The 16,405-nt window shown below is 40.5% G+C and overlaps 1 protein-coding gene across 15 annotated transcripts in view; it reads right to left on the bottom strand.

Moving 5' to 3' along the window:
- The window catches only part of itpr1b (inositol 1,4,5-trisphosphate receptor, type 1b), a 127,679-nt gene that overhangs the window by 78,230 nt on the left and 33,044 nt on the right, over positions 1 to 16,405 (bottom strand). For 13 of the 15 annotated variants that reach the window (XM_033627656.2, XM_033627655.2, XM_078173127.1 and 10 more), the window contains exons 8-30: positions 16,074 to 16,157; positions 15,654 to 15,800; positions 15,305 to 15,409; positions 15,009 to 15,053; positions 14,868 to 14,897; positions 14,159 to 14,310; positions 8,291 to 8,390; positions 8,046 to 8,206; positions 7,714 to 7,855; positions 7,466 to 7,624; positions 7,210 to 7,382; positions 5,744 to 5,863; positions 5,464 to 5,655; positions 4,224 to 4,475; positions 3,987 to 4,128; positions 3,741 to 3,894; positions 2,607 to 2,800; positions 2,387 to 2,525; positions 1,929 to 1,983; positions 1,679 to 1,844; positions 1,343 to 1,510; positions 320 to 391; positions 87 to 224 (exon numbers count right to left, since the gene is read on the bottom strand). In XM_033627656.2, coding sequence (XP_033483547.2) covers positions 87 to 224; positions 320 to 391; positions 1,343 to 1,510; positions 1,679 to 1,844; positions 1,929 to 1,983; positions 2,387 to 2,525; positions 2,607 to 2,800; positions 3,741 to 3,894; positions 3,987 to 4,128; positions 4,224 to 4,475; positions 5,464 to 5,655; positions 5,744 to 5,863; positions 7,210 to 7,382; positions 7,466 to 7,624; positions 7,714 to 7,855; positions 8,046 to 8,206; positions 8,291 to 8,390; positions 14,159 to 14,310; positions 14,868 to 14,897; positions 15,009 to 15,053; positions 15,305 to 15,409; positions 15,654 to 15,800; positions 16,074 to 16,157 — 3,090 coding nt within the window. The remainder of the gene's footprint in view (positions 1 to 86; positions 225 to 319; positions 392 to 1,342; positions 1,511 to 1,678; positions 1,845 to 1,928; positions 1,984 to 2,386; positions 2,526 to 2,606; positions 2,801 to 3,740; positions 3,895 to 3,986; positions 4,129 to 4,223; positions 4,476 to 5,463; positions 5,656 to 5,743; positions 5,864 to 7,209; positions 7,383 to 7,465; positions 7,625 to 7,713; positions 7,856 to 8,045; positions 8,207 to 8,290; positions 8,391 to 14,158; positions 14,311 to 14,867; positions 14,898 to 15,008; positions 15,054 to 15,304; positions 15,410 to 15,653; positions 15,801 to 16,073; positions 16,158 to 16,405) is intronic. The other 2 variants (XM_033627658.2, XM_033627657.2) reach the window with 1 other exon arrangement.

Genomic DNA, 16,405 nt, shown 5'->3' on the forward strand with positions numbered 1-16,405 from the left:
GTAATGCATTGTGTAAACGCTTTGAAGAACTGCAATGCTTCCTAATTATTCTGCATGTGATACAATTGTCAGCTTCAGTGTTGCACCTTCTCATAGGGGATCTGTAAGAGCTCCAGCACCACACTGTGAGCTCCCATGTTCCTCAGCAGCCTCTGCTGCTGTTTCTTACTCTTCTTCCCTGAGCTCCCCTCCTGGACACACAGCTTACTGAGACGCAGCAGAATCTGAACACACACACACAGACACAGCAGGAGGATTTTAATTACAGGCAACAAATCACTAACATGAAAATACAAGATTAATATACAAATGAGCATACCTCCTTTACAACCCTGTAGTTGTAACTGCTGGTGCTTTCTGAATTCTTCTTGTCTGATGTAGGTGAGTCTCCCTGTTAAACAAGAAATAAGGAGAAAAATCCTCTAAATCTTACAGCATTTCACTAATAGATTGCTGCAGGGATTATGTTTTTTTTTGGTGTTGCTTTGGGAAATTGCCCCAGTTCCCTTGACAAAAATCCGATAGAGGAGACCAGGGAGACCTGGCCAAGACAGCAGCATAAGAAAACGTTACAGTCAAGCAACAACCACAATAAAAAAACATAAAAGATATACAGTAACATGTAGAAATATTACAACGCCTTCGCACAATGACAATGACAAGAACGCTTTAAATCAGCTGGAGAGAGCAATTCAAGTAGTTTCTAATCTTTTGAGGACTATTCCGAGTGAGAGGAAGAGAGCACATTAAAGCTTTTAAAACAATTTGGATTATTGCAGGAAATAAGCTCTGTGACAAACAGAATTTGACACTTAAATGTTTTGTTCAGCAAGAAAATCTTCACAAATTGACACCACTTTAATACATTTTGAAGCAGAAATGCAATTGACAACATTGCAAGCTACAATGTTAGGCCATAAACAAACTACTCCATGGTCACATGACTTTATCATCGCCACCATGTTCTGTACTCTCATTTAGCCACATGTTAGCAACTGCCTGTTTAAAGACAGATAAAAATTGCAAAATTCACAAGTAAGCTATTAACTGACATATTTTGTGTCGTAGAACAAATGTGAAAGTCTCCTAAGCTTGTGTTAATGACAGGTCTCATTTCAGGTATGTAACAAAAGACCAGTTCAAAAAATCCACTGACTTTGAGACAAGGGATCTGGAAGTGCAAACATGCTAGCTCATTTTCAGGTTTTAGGAGCCACTCCTTTACCACTCCACAAAAGGAGTGGTAAAGGAATGACTGTCAGCATTGGTAGGGCCCACAATGAACTCACTGTCTTCCTCAGTTTAACAAACGTTTTATGTTTTCATTTGCAGCACATCGTACCTTCTTTTTGTTGTCAGATTCTGAAGGTCCATCTCCATCCATCCCATCTTCTCCTTGCCTCTTATAAACCCACAGTTCAGACTTCTCTACAATAGAACGCAGCTGGTCCAGATCTGACTTGATCTGTTTGTAGTTATCCACATCCTGACTGGTCACCAGCAGCTGAACCTACATTTACAGTAAATGAGGAGTGTCAACAGGATTTGCATCAACTTCATCTCAGAAATCCTTACATTTCTCTGTTGACAGTTTTGTACTTGTGAATTTATGAGTGCTGGCCCAGATGTGTGCATGTGCAGATATTATAATGAAGTATTAAAGAGTGGTAAGACCCACTTGTTTGAAGGCCATGAGGACCTCCTGCCTCTGGCTGAAGTGTCTGAAGAGCAGATGAAGCGCTCCAGACACCAGGGGAGGGTAATCATGCATTGTCAGATGCAGCAGGACCCTAAGGAATGTACGACCACCGTGGTCATCCAGGTCGAGGGGAGTATTCTCCTCGCTAAGAAGTCATTGGAAAAAAAGTTACATGAAATTTATCTTGTGTTACCTTATCTCAAAATAGCTTAGGAAAGACTTTTTTTACCTTCCTCCAAAAATCCCCTCTGCCTGTTCTTCAATGTTCTCAAAATCAAGATTTCCTAGAGTTATTATAAAATATCAAAGAATTAATATTTCAATGAAATCCATTTCAAGCTGTTGGGAGACAAAATAAAATAAAATAACAATAGCACCAATTTGTAACAGCAGGAAAAGCAAAGATGAAACAAGTTTCATCAAAAATTGCCCTGTTCCTTTACACGTTCCAGTTTCTAGAGTTATGTGTTTTTGCAGATAGTAAGAAGTTGTAATTATGCCATATTTATGAAAGAGAGTTTGGCGTAATATTTTCCACTTGGGGCAGGATTGAAAATAATCTCAAAAAGAAATCTAGTCGTAGTCTTGCAAATAGTGATCCTGCGAATTCCCCAGTTTTACAATTACAACCGTGCTGTTCTTGCTATGACAAAAAAAAAAAGTCCATCAAATCAGGTGGCATCTTACCCGGCATCTGACCTGCGACATTATTGGTTCCGTTCTGACTGGCAGTGTTGTCTGCTTGTGGGTTGTTCTCATCAAACTCACGTTTGAAAATACAGAGCAGGCAGGAGATCCTGTAGTCTAGCCGTACATTTAAAATGAACTGAAGGAAAAGATAAAAAGTTACAATGCAAATACAAAAAGTGTTGGCTTTCAAGGAAGAAGCAGTGTCCTGATGTCCCACCTGTAGAATCTCTATGACCTTGAGTTTCGTGTCCATGACCATGATGTCTTCTCTCTCCGGTTCAATCTGTGTTTTCACCACATCTCCCTCAGGCTGATGAGTTGGTGTGGTGGGCAACAAGCCGCCTCCTCGCAGCACTACCTGGGTCATCAACTCCCCAACTCCATGGATGGACTTCATCACATTACTGCCAGCTACAGTACATGCAAAAAAAGAGCAATATACCCATGTGGTAACACTTTACTTGAAGGTATCTACATAAGGGTGATATGACATTGTCATGAACTTGTCATAAACATTATGTACATGTCATAAACGTTTATGGCTGCTGTCATTAAGTGTCAATCGGTTTTTGTAATGACAGGTTGACATTGTTTGCATCAAGACTTGATTATGACAACTTGACATTAATTAAAGTGACATTACCAGAAGTTGTCTTTGTCATGACAAGTTGACCTTAAATATGTTTGGGGTGTCCTTATTATGACAACTTGACATTAACCAGGATGACATTACCAGAAGATGTCTTTGTCATGACAAAATTGTTTATGACTGGTACATAATGTTTATGACAAGTTCATGGCAGTGTCATGTCATAGTTATGACAGTGTCATGTCACCCTTATGTAGATACCTTCAAGTAAAATGTTACCAAACATGCTAATCTACATAAGGTATGATTATTTGTAAAGACTGATCTTACTTGTTTTTACTTTTTTATACAAGAGCCTATAGGAAATTAGCAATAAAAAATGAAGATGGATTTGAAAAGAGTAATACTATGGTTAAAATGTCACTTTTAGAATGGATTTTACAAAATCATTTTACTGCTTTACTTTACTGTAACCCATAGTTAAAAACATTTCAAGGGTAAGTCATACTTCTAATACACATCTATAAAGATATGGTTTTGACCTTTCAGTTATTTGCAGGTTCTGTATCTGTACATTGCTGCGAAAATGAGAAGCTGACCAGTGTTAAAATAAATGCATCGGTCCTTGAATAATGTGTTTGAGACCAAGGGAAAAAAACGGATCCGCTTTGTACAGTGATGCAACATCCAAGGTAGTAATGGAAAAGGTTCCTAACTGATGTACAGTAAAACAAGTTAAGCCTAAAGGAGCTGGATGTTTACCTTTGTTCTCCTCTCCTTTCTCTATCTTGTTGATAGGGTAAATGGTGCTGACATGGACACAGTCTAAAATGTTCAGTAAGATCTTTGTCAGTCGCAGCAGGTCGCTAAAATTGTAGAAACCAAAGTATATGAGGTTCCTTGCCAGGTTCACTACCTATGGACAAGAAAAGGAAGAATCGTGACTTGTAATATCATTTAAACAATGCAACTAATTATCTGTTCAGACCGTCCGCAAAGAACCATTACCTCAAAGGTAAGCTTGTTTTTCTCCTTGTCAGAGAAGGGAATGTTCTGCGACACCACCTCTCTCAGGTAGTTCTCCACAAAATCCATAGTGAGACAGAACCGCTCTTTGATCTCATCTCTGGTGGTTCCATCGTTGTCATAGCTGGATAATTAGAAAAGAAACACACATAACAGATGCTGGGACATCTTTGGAATGGCAGTACGAGACAATTGAAAGTATTCATGAGATGCACTCACTCATCAATGGCGATCTTAGAGGGAATCTCAGACCAGAGACGGGCGTATTTGACCGGTGTGACCTGCTCCTGAGGGTCACGGTCCACATGCATGTGCAGCATCAGGCGGCAGAAAGACGCTCGCAAGTCAAAGGGCAGGTCCTCGTCAGACATACAGCGCAGGATCAAATCAACATCCAGCTGACCAGAGATCTTGTTGATGGCCAAGTACTGACGGTCCAGACACATCCGGGCAAAGAGATTCAACTGACACCTGTGAGTTTGGAATTATTAGCATTATGTCTTTATTTTAACAAAAATGTAGTTATTGTCACATTCAATATCCTTGTATATAACTTTCTAACTGTATGACATTTCTGTTTATAAAAAAATGTTTTGCAGTTAAATACTTAAAAATAAAGGCAGAAGATCATACTTTGGTTGCACACGTCATATTTTTTATGAACAAGCAATTCTTGAAATTCCTAGTTTATGACTGTTGGATACTACATTACTGTGTATATGTTGTCATCTGTACAATAGGGTTGAGCACCATTTACATTTTAACTGATACTGGTACCAGTTCTGTAATTTGAAGCATTCATTAGCACAAGAATTTCCTTCGGGATAAATGAAGTTCTGTTGAATAGAATTGAATTAAAATGCAGTTCTGCTTCTCTTCTCCTTTTTAATTACCCATAGAGCTAATCCTCTGTCTCCGTCTGTCTGCTTGTGTGTGTTAATGCTGCCCATCTAGCATACTAGGCTGTTACTAAAATGATAAAGAAAAATAGACCAGACACTGAAACAAGTACAGAAGGTAGTCTCTGCAGCGATAGCTCTGGCTCACTGAGAAGCTGATGAAGTGACTGACGAAGCAGCTGATGGAGCTCCCTGGCCAGCTTTCTGGCTTTGGGGAACTTCAGCCTCCTTTTTGAAGTTGAACCCAGTGGCTCCACAGAGCTTCATTGCATGCCATGGCCTGCTTCTTGGCTTTAGGGCACTACCGCCCCCTGTCTGAGGTAGAACCTGGTGGCTCCATGGAACTCAGTTGCCAGTGTTGGAGCAACATGGCTGACTTCCAGGCTTCAGGGCACTTTCGCCTCTTGTCTAAACCCAGCGCTCAAACCCATATGTGCTCTCAGGTACCAAAATTTGGCACAGGTGGATTAGTACTCGGTAGTAATGATGTAATTCGGTCAGTACACTGCAAAATACCAAGTTCAGCACCCAACCCTTGAGTATAATCAAAAACATCTCACCTGTAGTAGCTGACCACCTCCTGGTCCTCCTTCTGGCCCTCCTTTGCATCCTGAGCCAACTCCCGAATGCTCTTACTGCGGATCTCCTTACAATTGTCTTTCCAGAACAGCCAGACCTCCTCTTCATCCTCTGCCTCCACTGGACTTTCTCCATTCGTCGGCGTCTCAATTTCAAACCTCGACAGGACCAATCTGGAGGACAGCATAAATGCTATTTCAAAACCTTCATTTCAGTTTAGCAAAAGATTTCTAATAATACATAAAAAAGTGGGAAGCTTACTTGGTTTCTATGAGAATGTCAGCATTGGTAGGGTCCAGTACTGCATTGCAGATCAGCTCCTGTGTCACAGGGATGGACTTTTGCATGGACACGCAGAGATCTGAGAGGTAGTCCAGAAACCTGGGTAGAGATAACAATAAATTCATTTTTTTATTTATATTACATAGACAGTAGTTTATAGGGGACCTATTACACTTTTACATATTTTGTGTCTTAAATATAGTGTTACGATGAAGGATGTCTATATTAAACATGGCCAAAGTCTCACATATTAAGATAAACATATGTATAAGTAATCCCTGTGAGCAAAAAAACTCTTTTGACTTTGGCTTTTGACTGTTCTGAATACTCTTTTTTCAACAGTTTTTTTCTACTTTGACTAAAGCATGACATCACAGTGTGCTGGACTTCTTTATATAGTCACCTGTCCTGGCACACTACTGCAGGTGTTTCCATTAAGTAGCCTACACTGCTACATGTAGCTACATGTAGCTACATGCTATCATCAGGGAAACATGTACTCTTTGTTGCTGATGCTGATGATGATCATACGTTAAATTCTGTCGTTATGTGCCGGTTGTGTTTAGAAGCTTTTATTGGGGATTTTCTTCAACTGTGAAAGTGCCACAATACACAGTCATTCCCCAGCTTAAAGTACACTACTAACGTACATGCAGCTACATGCTAGCATCAGGCAAACATGTAATCTTGGTTGCCTATGTTGTAAATTTCTCCTCGTTTCGGCTGTATTTGGAAGCTTTTATTGGGGACTTTTTATGGTGAAAATTGCTGCTGTACACTGTTACAGTCATTGCCTGGCTGCAATGACAATGCAGAGATGCTGAGATACAGAGGACTCAGAAACGCCAACCAATCAGAGCAGACTGGGCTTTACAGGGAGGGGGAGCTTTAAGAGACAGAGGGTGAATGCAGATGCTCCAGCACATACAGCACAAAGAAAATAAAATGTTTTTGGAACATTAAAGCATGTTAACATGCTCAAACAGAAATCTTAAATGCACAGTATGAACCTGAAAAAGACAGTAGGTCCTCTTTAAGGGTTAAGTTATTGCATAGGCAATTTTTAGATTATATTACCAGCATATGTCAGCAAGTACAGGAAATACTGATGCCCTTCTGTCAGTACTACAGTATAACAGTTGAAACTGTGAGGCTGTCCTTTTTCTGTACCTCTGAATCAGCCTGATTCACATATCATTAACAGCACTTGACAGGGCTTAAACATAACACAAGCACATACTAACAGTCAGCAAATTAGCTCCAGTGCCAAGGTCATGCATAAGCAGTTCCACTCATACTCCTCTGCACACATTTGAATTAATTAACATACATTTACATTCCTCAGGAGTCGTTATACAAACAAATCTGACCCAAACTGGCCGCAGCCACTTCTTCTCTGCCAGTTTATATACCAGCCAAAGCCTGTCCCTTCCTGTGAGCCTCACCTCGGCTCCCGGTTCTTCCTCACTAGGGTCACAAATGTGTCTATCTCAGCAGCAGTAATATGTTTCTCCAGCAGTTTGCGGTTGTTGTGGAGCAGAGCTGTTATTGTGTCTTCTGCCAGCACATCATATCCTATCTGCTTCTGCATGAAGCGGAATTGTTTGGCTATGTATTCCTGTAAAGACAAGGAAATGGGGGGTGATTACTGCAAAGAGGCCATAGTGTCAGGGGTCAGAGTGGAGTTGTGTGTCCACCTACTTGGTTCTTCCTGTAATCCTGCTGGGAATGGCGTAACACTCTGTAGCAAAGCCTGCAAATGTGTCTAAATGGAGCATGACGCTGGTCTCCAAGCTCCTCCAGTCGTAGCATGGGACCATCTCCACTGTCTGTGAAAGGGGCTTGGAGAAGTTTGAAAATCTGGAATGGAAAGTTTAAATATGCAAAAATGTAGTTAATCATAGACTTTAAAATCAGTGCAGTTACTGTCTCTGAGGTTTAAGACCAACCTGCTTCAGGATATTCTGCTCTCTCATGAGTTTCTGTCTTTCTCTGTTGGGTTTGTTAACCATGATCTCCAAAACATCCTGCCCACTGTTGGGAATGTCCACCACAAAGAAAACTAGATCCTCCAGGAGCTTTGTCACAAACCTGAGGAGTAGACGTATATACAGTAAGTGTACAAGTTAAACAGACATCACAGGCCACTTTAAAGACAGAGTTCAGCAGTGAAATCTCAGTATCCCTACGGTAGATATTTACAAGTATATACATAGTAGCACTATATAACATATTGTAATGTAATATTTTAAGTCCACAGTTTATATACACCTCTACATACCTTCTTTCATTTTGTGTAATGGTGCCCTTTTCAAGCTTGCCAGCGATGGATGCCAGCACTTTACTCGCATCATTGGCAAAGTCTAAATCACGCACTTCTGCTGGTGGCACTGGTACAATGGCAAAAGCTTCCTTGTCCTCTTTTACAGCTGATGTTCCAATCTGGAAAAATCAATTACTGTTAGTTAATCTTTTAAGAAAACCTCAGCCGTGCTGTACATCCTGACCTGGCTGTCAGCTACTCACCCGTAACATAACAGGTTTCTCTTCCTCTTTGTCGATGGGGTTGTTGGTGCTGTGAACCCATGTGTTGGTGCACAGGTGTCTTAGCCTTACATACGAGCTCCTGAAAGGGACAGAGGAAATTTGTCTGTGATAATGAAAAAATTGAATAAAACTGCAGGGCACAATTTAAGGTGTCATATATTTACATTCCTACAACAACTTCAGTGTCCCTCTGGGGGTGGACCTATATTTGGAATTGCTTTAACTTTCGACTACTGGACACGCCTTGACCAGGATGTCCAAGAACCTACATTGTTCTTTAGTGGGTCACAATTTTATTTTATTTTTTTTTTCAGAGCATTTTTAAACACCATTTACACCTGTGTTTGTGTGGGAGTAATCAGAAAACAAATATAAGGAGGTTTAACAGGCTCATTAAGAAGGGGACCTCCATTGTAGGGTTGATAATGGATTTTGCTTGAGGGCATTATGCATTAGATACTCAACACAGGGTACCCACACATTTGTATGAATATATTTCAAAACTTTTCCATAATAATTAACCCAATTTCCAAGACTTTATTTAGGTATAAAACATGTACCTTTCGGCCTATATTGCAATCATAGGGCACAATAATGAGGTTCTTGCACCAGTGTGCTAAGACAGGCACTGTAACTGGATTGGAATGGCCTTGTGTCTACACATACAGTAGACACAAAGTGGTAACGATATCTGGCCTGGCTACAGCTGTGAAATATATCCAAAAGCTGGCAGTTTGCTGAGAAGTCTTTTGGTTGTCTTGGATGCTTTTCCCCTTTAGCATGGCTCACCAGAGCCGATTCCAACATGTTGCCAACATCAAACGTTTTGATAAAGAACCTTCATCCAGTGAAGCTAGTGTCTGCCTCTCTCTTGAGCCATGTATTTTGTGATTTGAAAGCCATACATAATTAAACACACACTTCCCAGGCATCTGTAGATGAGCAAACTTCTAGTGTTTGCTAACTTCACTTGCTCAGCAGACATTCCTCCTGCCAACTGGCTGCATATTCCAATCATTTAGTTAGTTTAGTTAGTTAGTTAGTTAGTTACTTTATTGTCTGCCTTGGGAGAAATTTGTCTTGGACACAAAAGATGTTTACATATAACACAAGAGAAAAGCACATATCAACATAGAAACATAAGAAACAGCACCACAATCCTTCCATCTTGCAACCCTACACACACACACACACACACACACATGCACACACACACACATTATCTTGCATTATTTAACGGTTTGATCGAGGTAGGTATAAAGGACAGTTTGTATCTATTCAACTTACAGTTTGGTACCCTGTACCTTTTGCCTGAGGGCAACAACTCATATTCGCTGTGAAGGATGTGGTTTGGGTCACCAGCAATTTTGCGGCCTTGCCTCCTCACCGTCTCCTCAAATATCCCCTGGAGAGAGGATGGGGGTGGCATGCCGATAATTTTTCCTGCTCGTCCAATCAAATTCTGGAGTTGTGCTTCCAATTTAACAGGCAAGTTACCAAACCAAGTTGCGATATCATATCTGATGACTGATTCAACTGATGCTCTATAAAACAATAGCATAATTTCTTTATTGACACCATATAGCCTGAGCCTACGTAAAGAGTGCAGATGCTGATTAATTTTTGAGCATACATGCTCTACCTGATCCGTCCATCCAAGCTGACAGTCAAAGTACAGTCCTAAATATCTGAATGTGCTCACTTGTTCAACTTCCTCCTGGTTAATAAGCACAGGGCTGTGGTCGCCCACTGACCTGGGATTGAAGATCAACTCTTTTGTCTTCTTGACATTTAACAATAGGTTGTGATCCTCACACCACTTAAAAACATCAGCTAATTCTGATCTAAAGATTGATATATTATTATCATATATTTATGATGTAGTTACATGAATGTTGGCTTTGACAGTTATTTGTATTTAATGTAAACAAAAAGGCGGAACTTACACAGCCTTGTGGGGCCCCTGTACTTATTTCCAATGTATTAGAGAGGGTTGAATTGACCCTCGCCCTTTGCTGTCTCTTAGTGAGAAATGCAGAGTACCATCTAGTTGAGTAGGGATTCACATTACATTCTAACAGCTTTCTTAACATGATCTCAGGAAGAATCGTGTAAAATGCGGACTAGATTTTAAATCAGTAAACAGTAAGGAACAGATTTTGCATAACATGTTTTGGGATTTTTATGATCATATTTTCTGTTAATTCTGAACCTGTTCCAAGCATAGGAAACAGTTTTTCTAATTTTGTTACTTTTCCAGGAATTTCACAACCGTGGGAACCTTATCAATAAATTTACAGAGCACAATGATGCTCCAGATGAACCCTTTTCAATTTAGACACCCCATGAGCTTTCCCCTAGAGCCACACTCATGCCAAACTATAAACCCACACCATATCTTACAATCTAAAAGGACAACTGTCAAGAAATGTGACGAGCACTATTATGTTCTCAGGGGAATGAAAACTTTTGATTTTCTTGTCCCAAAAGCCCCATACTCAGAACAATAAATGTGCATACATTTGATCGAGAGTTTCAAGGGGAAGAACGCTTGCACTTTTACTTGAAGCTAACAGCTGGTAATATTTGTTCTGATGAGACTGATGAGGATATACTTTGATTGGAACGGCTGATTACAGTCGGGGACTTTTTTGCAATGTCATTCCCCACTTCCTCTCCCTCACCATCTTGTGTCTGTATCTTGACTGTGACTAATCTAATAAAGCCAAAAGGCAAAAAAAAAAAAAGAAGAAGAAGAAGAAAAAAAAAAAAGACTCGTAAACATCAAATCAACACCTGTCAACAATGCCGTTTTGTTAAAATCTCCAGTAAGACGATGATATTGTTTGGAGTCCAGGTCTATTTAACCAGCAGCTGGTCTTCAGACAGTACCAGTCTTGGCAGGACTGGGTGTATTTATAAAGTACCACAAATACATACAGTAAGAATGGGCAGAAACATAATGACACCCATCTGTCTCCACCTAGAGGCTGAAATACAGTCACTAGTCGTTTCTACACAAGTACAGTAACTACAACATGATAAACATCACTTTCACATACATTAGGGTGAGAAAATGTGTAAACACAGGCCAATAGTCTTCCACCATTTTCTACGGTCTCACAACTGAAGATAATATGGTCATAAAATTAACACCTGTCTCAAACTGTGCCAGTAACAGCAGAAGATTATGATCACAAAGACAGGAGTTATTGCACACTGCATTTGACAGGTGCACCTAAAATATGCTAAGGTGGTACGTTGGTACATCACTTTCTATCCTTGCGACTCAGAGGTAAAACAGGAGCAGGATATGTAAACAAACCTCCACAGTTGGGGAGAGACTGCTTACAATGACTACTTCAGCCAAGTGTGTGGCATTACAGATTAGCCAGTAGTGACCTGCACAGTATCATCTCTCCTCCATTAAGCACTAAACCTTTACACATAGTAAAGTCTGAGCCAACTACGCCTTTCATACCCGCCCCACATGTGTTAGCGTAGGTGTGAGTGTGTGTGTGTTGCATGTCAGGCCTTCAGGACAGACAGCAGACAGTAGCCATATTCCTGGCAGGCGTTACGTAAACGCCTACTGAGGCTAACAGGCTTACCTTTGTGTAACAGTTCTCCGAAGAATTAATTAATCCCCCCGGCTAAAGTTTGAGGGACAGGGTTATTTCAGGTAGATATGGGCGGAGCTAGCGGTAGTAGCCTGCAGCATGCAGGCACGCACCTGACTGTGTGACACAATGGAGGCTTTGACACAATGTGGAGAGCCTCTGTTTTTATCTAATATGCGGTGACAGGGACAAATGTATTATTGTAATTTTAGAACCATACATTCATCCCCACACAAGACTGTCAACAAGAATAGAGGAACAAAACAGAGGCTCAATACAAATGTACACCCTAAAAACACAGGTCAGAAACAACCTGCTTTTATCCATGAATACATGAAATATCACTTTTTATACTAGGTAACGCTGTGACTTATTTATCATTATCAAATATTTTTGATACATCAAATACATTAACTCAGTGTGAGTCATTTTAAACTAATCTGGGAGTAAAGAGTAGATTTCTGATTAAAGTTTTATCTGCCAGATGATGCGTTTATGTGTGAAAACAAAGTGTTTATGCAACATCTAGTTTGAGGTTTTGGCTCAGACGTGTAACAATGGCCTTGGATGGCATTTTGAAATGTAGTTTTTCCCCTCCCGTGCCCACTGTCCATGCCTACTCTCAGCCTGATTACAATGGCTTCCTGTTTCATGCCACGCCGGGACTTTCCTTGTCCTCCTTGGCTAGTATTACACCATCCAAAGGTGATCAGGACGTTGTCATTCACAAAAACACACACAAACACACACACGCACACACATATTATAAGACAATGTAGATTTTCCACTTAAGTGGCATGATACCTTAAGATAGCAAACAAAGTCATCAGCACTCACAAATGAGTAATACTTTTAATGATGCACAGCAGAAGAAGAAAACAGATTTTCTTTTGCTAAGCATAATTAAAAGTATCACATAATCATTGTACATGCTGATAACTTGCTTTTTTGTGATTTTTGGGTTTGCACCCACTATACTCATTAAACATTTAAGTTGAGCAAGCCAGTTCTTTTTGTTTAAGAAAATATCTGAATATAATATCTAAAACAATACTGATTTGACTTCACACTGTATAAAGTCTACATGGAAGCCAAAAATCCTACCCAAAACTGCTGTATAACTTGGAATTCTATTAGTAGCAATAGTAGCAGTACGTGTTTTGACGAGACTGGTGAGGATATAATTTGATAGAAATGGTCGATTATAGTAGGGGACATTTGTTGCATACATTAATCCAACTGAGAAGCCACCAAAGTAATTAACTTTTGATGTCTGTAAACAAAAATGAAAATCATACATGAGCACATCGTTCCTATCAGTGTCTTTTCCTGCGATCTGTGATTCAGCTAAACACAGAAAACAGGGCAACTGTCTCTTAGTTGAATGTCAAGTCAATAAGTGACCAGAACAAACTGGTAGCCCAGACATAACAGAGCACACATAACAAAAAGTGTCCTTAGTTGCAAAACCAAACAAACTCTCATCACCTCAGAAACTGCCTTCCTAGCAATGTTCCAAATTCCCCTTCAACTCTACACATGAGTCAAATGTTTACTACTGCCACTTTGATTTGTTGCAGTCCTGACATCACTGTGGTCTCTCTGATTAGACATTGTGGTGTTGAGATAATTGTCACCTCACACATTTTCCCCCCATAATTTCCAAATTCCCTGATGTTATTTTTTCCACTAAAAGGCAGAGACATGGTTCGCCCTGAGAGGTTCTCTGACATATTAAATATCACATCGTATTTAACAGCCCTGAGCAATTTTACATAAGCAGGTAGCAGTCGGTGCATCCTGAGTTTGGAGAAGCAGGCCGGAGTACCGGCAAGAAAGCTTAACAATGTACTGCTGTGAATGGCCACCAGGCTCGATTGACAAAAGAAGTAATCAAAACTTGCAGAACACAGAAGCTGCTGGTCTACTGCTGCCTAGATCAGTTTAGCCTGTTTGTGTTATTGTGTGACTTTGGTGAATTTGAACTTACCCCTTTTGTCTTTGTCGCTACTCTTGCCTGATTCTCCAAAATAGGGGAGTGCTGCCTGACATCTACTTCATGTAATATACTGACTAAGGAAAAATACAACCAGACTTCAAGAGATCTTTACTATACCTTTAAGTAATGTTTTACCTTTGTCATATCTGAATGTTAGGTGCATTGTAATGAGTCTAAGCCCACCAGAAGAACTGCATGTTTGGTGCATGGGTATACTGTATATTATACCTGGGCACCATGGAGTCCCCCCCTCTCAGAGTGGTAGGGTCCAACTCAAAGATGGAGGAGATGTCCATGCCGTCAGGAACTGGCACCAAAGTGTACATGATCTTCTCCTGTGGAGCTCGCAGACGACCTCGTAAAGCTTCATTATCAGCATCCTGTTAGAACAAGAAAACAGTCAGTGAGAGAGAGCAAAGTATTGGCTCCAAAATGCAGTGAAGTCCACAAAACACATGAAGCCACGCTATCAATCCTCAGCCGTGATGAGGCCAAGGAGGAGGCATGTTTTCACTTTAACCTACAGGTCACCACTGAAGCAGATTTCACAGATTAGCCCTGACTCTTTCCTGGAGTAGTGCAAACCAGTGAAATATACTTTAGTCATCACTACAGATTGTTGGACCTTGCTGGCAGGTAGAACTACAAGTACACACAACATCCCTGTTTGGGTCAGTTTGGTTTGTGCAACACTGCCGCCTATTGGTGGTTTTCAGTGGGACGTACACCAGCTGAGATGATGCCATGGTGACACCCTGTGGTGATCTACTGCCACTAAAATGAAGGCACACACAACCTAGATGAAAAGAGCATTGATGATTAAGGGTGCTAAGAGAGAAATTGAGCAACAAAGCAGCAAAGACAGCACGACATGTGCAGACCTGACAGTGATTTTTCTGCTGGGTTGCTGTGAACAATAAAGATTATATGACAGTACCTGGAAATTAAAGGGTGTAAAGTCCACCACCTAGAGCAGAGAGCAAAGATCCAGCACAGAATCAATCAGATTAGATCGATAAGAGCTGGGCAACCAGCGTGACGTTGCTAAGCACTCAGAGGAGAAGAAATCAAGTCTTACCGAGGACTGCTGCTCAGCACTCTCCTCCTCAAAGTCTTGATTCACCTGGGAAACACACCCACATGTCAAAATCATCCTCTGCATCACTCATTTCAAATTCAGGTCACTGCTCCAGAAATCTAATTTACCCTTGTGTCTACACCACATGGCTCTAGATCACCCATGTCACATGTCAGATCAGCTGATTAAATCTGGGCTTTATGCTACTGTGTTACTGTATGAAAGGAAACAGTATGCATGGGTACAGTATTTTAACCCTGTGAGATAGATACAAATGCAAAGAAGTTGACACACACCTCACCCATCTCAGCAGCCAAATAACACCCAGTGGCCAAGTGTTTAAACCTGAACAGGCTGTTCCAGTAGCCTGCACCTCCCCTGCATGGGTCATGGTGGACCACCTGGCAACGCAAGAGACATAAAAAAGAAAGCATTGATATGTGAAATTGTAACAAGGCTGCATTATTTGTGGTATGGTAATAAGATTATTTCTACTGCATTAAAGCAACATAAACAACTGTATGCCAACTCTCTTCCACAGCTGGGGCACTGTGCTTTTAAAACTAAGCTAGTTACGAGAGGGGCAATGGGAGACAAACAGCAAAGAGTAAATTAGCTTTCATCTGGAGAACATGTTGTGCTAACCTCTACTTCCCACAGTGCTTTGCTGCTGGTGGCAGAAGTGGCAGACTGCCGGCCAGTTGTTCTAAGAAAAACATACTGCTTCTTCCTGTGGTCGTCACACGTGAGGAACTTCTCCTGCTCTGCATGGAACAACCGAACTACGTCACCCTGCCATCACACACACACATACACACAGACAAAAACACACACATATACATGCACAGTTTATAACAGATAGAAATTAACATTTTTCCACACATGACAATATATTGTTGTCGTTTTTATTCTCTTGCAGATAATCGATCTCTCAATTCATCTTAAAAACTGTGTCCAATGTTTGAAGATATGTCTGATTTATAGCCAGTTAATGAAGGTGTGTTTCACAAAGGTATTTCTGGAAATGGACTACTATAAGTAATACAGAAACATTGGAGTACCTACCCCTTTAAGTATTGTTTCTTTGTTGTCACTCCATTTCATGAACAGAACAACTTTCCAACTCGTGTTGCAATTTACAGAATTAACCTGACAGACAGAGGAGAGAAGTGAGTGAGAAAAAAAAAACAGAAATGCATGTCTTGTTATATAATACCAACTTTTAAACCTCAATTTCCTATTTCATTTTTGAAATCAAATGTGGAATCTATCCAACCTCTTATTTATTGTACAAGAGGTCTTCTGATTTATCAGTTTGGCAGATTAACTGGCACCAAAAGGATGTTTTAATAACTATTGATATTGACTGCACTTGGCTCTGATAGTCGCGGATGGCT

This window comes from Epinephelus lanceolatus, chromosome 1, assembly GCF_041903045.1.
Source record: "Epinephelus lanceolatus isolate andai-2023 chromosome 1, ASM4190304v1, whole genome shotgun sequence".
Taxonomy (NCBI): domain Eukaryota; kingdom Metazoa; phylum Chordata; class Actinopteri; order Perciformes; family Serranidae; genus Epinephelus; species Epinephelus lanceolatus.